Here is an 8,476-nt window from a genome sequence, read left to right on the forward strand (position 1 = left end):
CGTGAAAAATTCATAAAAATTATTCGTAATACTTTTTCCATATACTTAGTACTATTAGATTATACAAATTGTTATTTTTTCATATCATTAGCTCTACCTTAAATGTTAGAACACAATGAGTATCTTTTTGTCTAATAGAAATTTATTTAATACAAAAGTGGATGTTATCCTAAAAACGGTTTCCCACATTTTTATTCGATTCAAAACCAGCTATGGCTATGGTTTCAAATGCATAAAAAAAATTTGGTCTCAAGAGAAGCCAATCCAAATTAAACACGGATACTTACATATATATGTCCGGTAATGATAACCTATATCAAGCCACTACTGTCATAAGTTTTATTTAGTTTATGTCAATTCGTTCATGGCGATTTTGGCTATTTTTCGGATTAGTCAAGGGGATAATTGGATTGTTTTTTTTTAATTAGGGTGGTCCAAAAATACACATGAAAATTATAGTTCTGAAATTTTGTTACTACCACCCCAGAATTATAGAAAATGGGAAATTAGGAGACCCATATTTTTATTTTGAAATCGGTAAATATCTAACACTGCGAACGGGTTTCCAAATGTATTTCTAAAAAATTTACAGCAGAGAAGAACTTTTTAAAGCAATTTTCTTCAGGTTTTTCGTGAAACTTTGAATACAAAGTTCGGATTATTTCGGACTTAGAAAATTTGAGCATTTTGTTTAATATAAACCAGAAAAAATAGAACAAGTGCCTTATTCATTTTCGAATCGATGCATTTTTTATTTCTCTTGCTGGCTGTATCAAAAGTGGACCTAGAAACTCCTACTCTAAGCTAGTGATATTTCATATGGGGAAAAAAGATTTTTTGTAGAAAATCTATCAAATCGTTAAAAATAAATATTTTTAATCAAATCAAAATAACTAGTTTACTTCCAAAAATACAATTTTGGTGCAAACTTGACCCACAGGTTTACAAAAAAAAATGTTTCTGCATATTGAACCAAACCTCAATGTTATTTGACGCCCTAAATGCGAACCCGAGTTCTCTTGGCCTCCATCATGTCAGGTTCGAATTGAAATGAATAAACCAGATAATGCAATACAATTCTTGTGAACTTGAGCTTGTAATGACCTTGGCATGACCTCTAGATGCCCTCGAAGAATCAGGGGACCCCCATATTCGAATTCAGCGACAAAAAAAAACAAAAAATTAAAATTAGTTTTATTTAATATATTTTTTCTCCTGTTTGACCTTCAAAAGACCTCGAACCTACGAGTCTAAAGCTCCATAAATATGAATATTCAAGTTTATTCAATGAATTCTTTTCTACTTAACCTTTAAATGACCTCGAACATGACGTTATGGGGGCTAACAGGCCTAGGATTCGCATTCAGCGCGTCGAATAACATAGAGGTTTGGTTCAATAAGCAAAAATTTTTCTTTTGTAAACCTTCGTTATTTATTTAAAACTTGCACATAAAATAACTATTTTTTTTATATAAAATATGAGATATTCGGTTATGAAAAAGTAGTATATAAAATTAAGTAGTAACATATGCATCATAATTTCATTGCTTAAAGCTTTCTGAAGAGAAAAATTTTAATCAATCGAAGATATTTACTTTTAATGATTGTATAATAATTTTACAAAAAAAAATTTATTTAAGAGTTAACCGATATCGAAAAAACGGTAGTCCTTATTTTCGATATTCGTCAGTTCTGAGGATGGATGGAAAACAACCCCAATGGATATACATACATATAAATATAAAAATAATACGTAATTTAGAACTTACAGATTCACACCATCGTATCCCGCTCCAATGCCGACATGATCCACGCCTGCCACATCGCGTATGTGATTTATATGCACTGTGAATAAATTTTATATGAATGTTAAGTTAGATTTATGTGTTAAATGGAAAAGTTTACAAAAATATTGGAAAATTTAAAAAATGGCGTTAAGTTTTCATATCCTGCGCTGTACTTTATATCAGAGTAATTGTCATAGTGGCACACCTACATATTCTGATTCTAGATATTTGCGTTGTTCAATATTTTGTTTAAGGACATTGCACATACAGGTTTTATATAATTAATGGGCCATTATGTAAGAATCGGATTCACTAAAAGATTCAGGGTTTGTCGACAGGCGTAGGCCATACAAAGCCTCTAGTGAAAATTAATTCGTATCACCTGTGTTCCCATACTTTTGTAACGTCTTCCGCGATAATCCGATATTAAGGTTATAAACTACATAACCTTGGCAAAATACTTTGTACATGTTTAATTTAAAAAGCCTCATCTTTTAATTATTATTTCATTATGTTCACTTTTTCATCATTTTCTTTACGCGAAAACTTGTCTTATATTCTTTATGGGGCCTAAATATATTTAAATGCAATATAAATGTTATGAATAATTTTAACAAGAAAACAAACAAATCTTTTTTGGTGCCTTAAAGATGTAATGCTAAAGCTTAGGGGCGGTCGATTTTAATTTTGTAAAATTGATGTTTCTTCTACATGTGAGCTCTATACAATGTTTAATTTTATTATTTTTTAGTATGATCAACTAATTAATATTTAATGAAATATTCAAGTGGATTTTTTACTAAAAACAGTTTAAAGAAAAAGGTATAGTTCATTTTCACCATGTTTTTATAATAATAAATTTATGTTTTTTTTCGTATAATTATATTTAAAACTATATTTCTAAATATTTTTTGAATCCGATCGTTTTCCACATTATGTTAAAGACGCGTTTTTGTACTAAAATTTTAGGTTTGTGGGCATACAAATTTAAAAATAGCATACTTTTTTGAATTCTGGTTACTGTAAAAAAAAAATTAATTCTACAAATATCTAGACCTCAGCCTATGTGGCATCTCAGCTCATGGTCAATGTGCATGCAAGCTTTACCCTCATTCGTCCAGCCGCTTCAGCGTGAAGAACACTAACAAAATGGGTATCAAATATCGCTGTGCACCGCTTTTTGCTGCCAAACAACTTAACCCATGTAGCCCATATACAAACCGAAAAGCACACAAATTTTAAAGAAAATTATGCACTCTGCCGCAAACATGAACAACCAAAAGGAAATTATAAGTTAACTCCTGACCTGACATTTCCAAACTAGTAGCGATACTTAGTAGCCGTTGACCACGGTAGAAGGCTGTACCTCGACTCAGGTCAATTTGGAGGAACGTACATGGCACAAAATTAGCAGGAAACAGTAAAGCACCTTTCGTATTTACAATTGTTTGCCTGATCTTGCTAAAATAATCCTTCACGACATATTAAATTTTATCAACTACCCGAGTGCTTCACTGCGCTCTAAAAGTATTTTTCTGTTGTTACTCCCTCCCAAAACTCTTATGGCTTCATTCATAAAAAATAAAAGAGATTTGAAGTGGGCTTTACGAAGTGAGATTTTCAAAAAAATTTTCGATTTATAAAACATGCTTTATTTTCTATGAATAAGGGTGTTAGTTAATATACTTTCGAAGGTATTCAATCCTGGAAATTTAATTTATACTCTTATAACTCGATTCTACATATTGTCCACTTTTTTCAAAGGTGCATTAATTCAGTATTTATCTTATCTGATCACAAATAGCTGGCAACACGCACAAAAATATTTTCGGCAGTAAACTTTACTAGACCTCCTTAGTTTGATACTCATATTGTAATATTTCATTTATTTCATCAATTAAGTAATTTATTAAAAATTTTCCAAAAGGTGGCAACCCTGCTCATAAATATTTTGGCAACAAATTTTCCTAACCCTCTACAGATTGATACCGATTTTGCAATATTTAATTTATTTTATAAACTAAAACCAATTAAACTTTTCAAACATGTGGCAACCTTCCACAAAACTATTTTCGGCTGTGAACCTTCTGAAAACTCTTTCTTTTGACATCCATATTACAATATTTACTCTATCTTATCAATTTACTCAAACTGCCATTTTCAAACAGGTGGCAACTTTCTAATAATTTTTTTTCTTATGTTTTAAGTTAGACCTGTAGAAATGTATCGATGAAAACTGCATTTGATTCCTTGCATAAGTTTTCGAGTGATGTGCGTACAGACCAACAGACAGACAGATAGACAAAAATTCTAAAAATTGTTGATTTGGTTTAAGTTTCTCTAGTAAAGACCACCACTTTAATTTATCTTTAATATCTGTAATGTACAGGCATTGGCCTATTAAAATTTTATTATACATATATAGATGCTGGTTGGGGCCAAATTTGTACTTAAATTGCTACTTTGAAGTTAAGGTTTTTGTCGTCATTTTAACAATAACTTTTTAAACATATCTCCTCTGAATTTCTGTACTCATTTTACACTCTGCATTTACATGAAAAGCAATAAAGGCGAATTAATGAGCTCAAGTGGAAATTATTACTTGTGTAATTCCGTATTTATCTAAACCACTACAACCGTATTAGAATAAAAATATGTTATTAATTTACAAAAATTTGGCATAAATTAACACATAAAACCTATTAATCTTTGGTAAATTACTCAAAAGCGAAATTTTACGTTGAGCGCAATAATGCGTTCAAACTTACATACATACACATGTACCTATGTACGAGTATATATGCGTGTGCGTCACTCACAAACCAAATTAGCTAATTCTCACAATAAAAGCCACAAAATAAATATATCAAATGCTCAAAACAATTTATACGACATGCAGAGCAATTTGTTGCTTATTAAAATTTTACCACACACAACAATTACATTGTTGCCATGTATAAGCAATTTTTTTTTTTGTTTTTTGTCGTTCGGTCGGTCGGTCATTTCGGTTGCAACGCTCCCACTGTGTGTTGTTTAATGTGAGGGCAATATTTTTATTTGTCGTTGTTTTTATTTTTTGGTTTTTGGTTTTTTTGGCATTCTACTGTAACCAATTGCCCTTTTGCAGAAAATGTCACTTTGTGTGCACACATCAATAGATTTGTGTACATGTGTATTTGTTTGTATCTGTGAGGCTGCATCAGAGATCTGTAGTCAGTACTAATAAAATTATTACTCAATACTTAAATACTCAAAATATTCCTGCACCTATAAGAGCCGTCAATTTATGACACTATTTAGTGTAGTATATCAACAGGCTTGCCAACTTGACTCAAACCGTGCCATTTTTGGCGCTATTTTAACTCCAAATGGCACTTTGGAGAAATAATAATATTTGAATACATTTTTTGTGAAAATACTTTGCGTGCACTACTTTTCCATCGAATAAAATTTTCTAGCTTCTAAAGTTTATAAAACCGGTTAATCCTATTTTAGATGAAAGGAGTGTAATGTGTTATATACGGGTTATATGGTACAACCGTTTATTTACTAAACTATTTGCTATGCAGGAAAACTTTTTACACAAAAGTTGTAGAATTATAAATGGTAAAAGAAAACAAGTGATCGGCTTTATCATATATAATTATATTATGGTTTCCACTTCGCCTCAAAGTGTGCCGCTACAAAAAATTTTAAATTTTCAAGGTGATTTTAAAAAGGATAAACAAAGATAAATAAATGAAACTCATATTAGAACCGACCACCAACATATCATATTTTATCCATGAAAGGTTATTTTTTTAAATTGTAAATATGTAAATATAAAAAAAAAAAAAAAAATAGGAAATATAAAAGCAAAGCGCAGCTAATCATTCATTTAATTCATTGTTAAATAGTAACATTAATTTTATTTCTGTGAATAAAAAAATTCTGTTGTGTTTTAGCTACTTCCTCAATAATATCGTGTTTTAAAAAACTTTGGACACACATTTTCGAAGTTATGATCAGATATTGGTTTACCACATTACCCGACGTTCCTTTAGTATTGCACTTTTGCTCCCTGTTTTGTTGTTCGATTAAAAAGAATACGCGCAAGCTCAAATTGAAGGTGTCATCATTTCGCTCTCATTTGTACATATGTGAAGTGTACCTGCAGCATAATTTAGAGACATTCGGCATAGCGCTAGTTCTGTTCTACAAATTTCAGAACTGTCTCTAAGGGGCGTACTGCAAAATGGCTGCAGAGCGAGACACTTGAAACTTACGATGTGGTAGTAGTTGCGCTGTCGTCAAAAGTTTATCACATTAATAATATGACAGCTGAGAAAAAAATTTACAAGTTCTCACTTCTTGTACAAAACGAAAAGAGCTCCGAAGGCCACCGAATCTAACATAGCAGGTCGCGAGTTCAAATCGCGGTGGAGGCAGTTGTAAGTTTCAGATTTAATATATTTTAATTGTTGCGTGCCTCTTAAAAATTTAAGAGAAAATTATAAAATTCCAATTCCATTGCAGATAGTTGATAGCATTGATATAACTAGTTTAGACGAAGAAGTACCGTACCTTTGCAAGCGAGTTCGGGTCGAGTTCCGAACCAGTTTGATTAGCTGCAGGGGTACCTGCAAATTTCGTCAGATCACGGATTTTCGAAAACAGTGTATCATTCATTGTAAAGTACTTATCATCCCCATGTTGGAATAAAAATATTTTGAAAAAACTCTTAAGGCAGTGTCACACGATTTGTACATTTGTACAGATTACAGATACATTTTTCATATTGTGCTATTGGTACAAAATGAAAGATTTGGAATGAACTTTTTTTGTAGTCACACGAAATTAATATTATACTTTAAAATATAACAGTCAATAACTTGAACAAATAATATTTATATTATTAATATTATTATAAGAAGTTTTTCTAAATATTTGCATCTCAGCAAAAATATTATTAGTACTTATTTTAAATATATATACTTTTTTTAAAAATCCATGACTAGACAAAATTTGCATGGTCACACTCATGTGCTTTATTACTATTTGCATGAATTCAAAGAACTAAACTAAGTAGAGAGACTTTCATGACTTAAATAACTCTTGGTGCTGTGAGTCATTTCGGTATTACAAAATTATTTATTAGCTCAATGTGAGAATGAGAATGTTCTACTTTTACTTATGTATCTATATCCACTATAGCTTTTTTTTGTGTTAGTCAACCAACAACTTAAAAAATCTAACAATGGCAGATCTCTGGCTAACATCCTGCTGCTGCTGCTGCTGTTGCATATCAGCAGTGAAGCATCGATTTTCCATTTTACTGAATATTAATATAATGTTGAGTTTGATATTTTATTGCACTGCTGCATATCGCAAGCAATATCTATGTCAGTATGTAGTAGATATGTATACAGTACATTTGTGTTTGTGTGCATACATAGACATATGTATGTATTTACATACCAATAACATCCTCTAGTGTCGCCTGACTCGAACAACTAAGAAAATGTGGGTAAAATGCGACCATCACCAAGCCGCCATTGACTGCCTGAAACGATGCCAAACAAACCAAGTACAAATTTATATAGGCTCACATACAATCAACATATTACATATGTACATATATAGACTAGTTGTAAAAATATGTGAAAGTACATTTATGTATGTTTATGGTCTGCTGAGTACTTCCGTGCATTCCACGACACAACACAGAGTCATTTTGCGAGATACGAGCTAGAGTTGCAGGCAGGCTAGCAGCGAGAGGTGTGGAGTGCTGGTGCGCATCGTCTGTGATGGTTAAGTGTGTCCTTCACAAAATTTAAGCGCTGCGAATTTTTCAAATAGTCCTGTGAGGCTGCAGCAGCTGCAGCGCCAAACGATGGGCGAAACGTTTAAAGCACACTTTGAATGATGCTAACCGGCACTGGCGACGCCAACGCCGCCTCATAGGTATGTGTACTTACGGGACGTACATAAGAGTGTGTACGTTTGTGTTGCGCTTTGTGCAACAGTCAAACCAAACAGGCAAGCTACCAAGCCAGCAAGCAAGCCAGCAAGCAAGCAGCCAACTAACTAACCAATTGATTGGGAAAGAGGGCACTCGAGAGTAAAGTTTGTGCGATGCAACGCTTTGGCTGAAGTTGTTTCGTGAATGCAATATTTTGCGCTATAAAAATGTAAGCATCTATGTTTTTCCTGATTATTATTTTTTTCTTGTCAGCATGCGGCTGTAAAATATTTTCGTTTTGCTTTTGCTCGATTGAGGGGAAACACTCCACTCCACTCTGCACAGCACCGCACTTCAGTGCAAGATTTATTCAACATATTGCTCGTAGTTTGCTCGCAAAACGAAATCAAATGCAATAGCATCAAAATGAAATGATAAAATGGCAAATGAAAAAAAAAATTAAGGAAAAAAAATTAAAGCGAGTTTGTGAAAATTTGTGTTAAATGGCAAAAATGCAAAAGTAGCAAAAATAGTAAAAATAGCAGAAATAGCAAACAAAAAATTGGCGAAAAAAAAAAATTCGTAAAAAAAACCGGCGAAAAAATTACAAAAAAAAACTGGCAAAAACTTACAATTTTCTGCAGCACATGATCTGGCACATTACGCGAACTGTTGCATATGGCATGCGCGGAGGAGTGTGAAAATATCACAGGCGCCTTCGAAGCGCTCAATGCGTCCAACATTGTCG

The 8,476-nt window shown here is 32.4% G+C and overlaps 1 protein-coding gene across 1 annotated transcript in view; it reads right to left on the minus strand.

The window, feature by feature from the left end:
* LOC108379014 (dipeptidase 1-like) overlaps positions 1 to 8,471 on the minus strand; it is a gene marked incomplete at its 5' end in the record, with an annotated part of 11,567 nt that extends 3,096 nt beyond the window's left edge. Inside the window, 3 exons of the mRNA XM_017635330.1 lie at positions 1,770 to 1,845; positions 7,245 to 7,329; positions 8,361 to 8,471. Of these exons, the coding sequence (XP_017490819.1) occupies positions 1,770 to 1,845; positions 7,245 to 7,329; positions 8,361 to 8,471 (272 nt within the window). The remainder of the gene's footprint in view (positions 1 to 1,769; positions 1,846 to 7,244; positions 7,330 to 8,360) is intronic.
* Between the last annotated feature and the right edge of the window lie 5 nt (positions 8,472 to 8,476).

Source organism: Rhagoletis zephyria, unplaced genomic scaffold, assembly GCF_001687245.7.
Source record: "Rhagoletis zephyria isolate East Lansing unplaced genomic scaffold, Rhagoletis_zephyria_1.1 Rzeph_scaffold_15400, whole genome shotgun sequence".
Taxonomy (NCBI): domain Eukaryota; kingdom Metazoa; phylum Arthropoda; class Insecta; order Diptera; family Tephritidae; genus Rhagoletis; species Rhagoletis zephyria.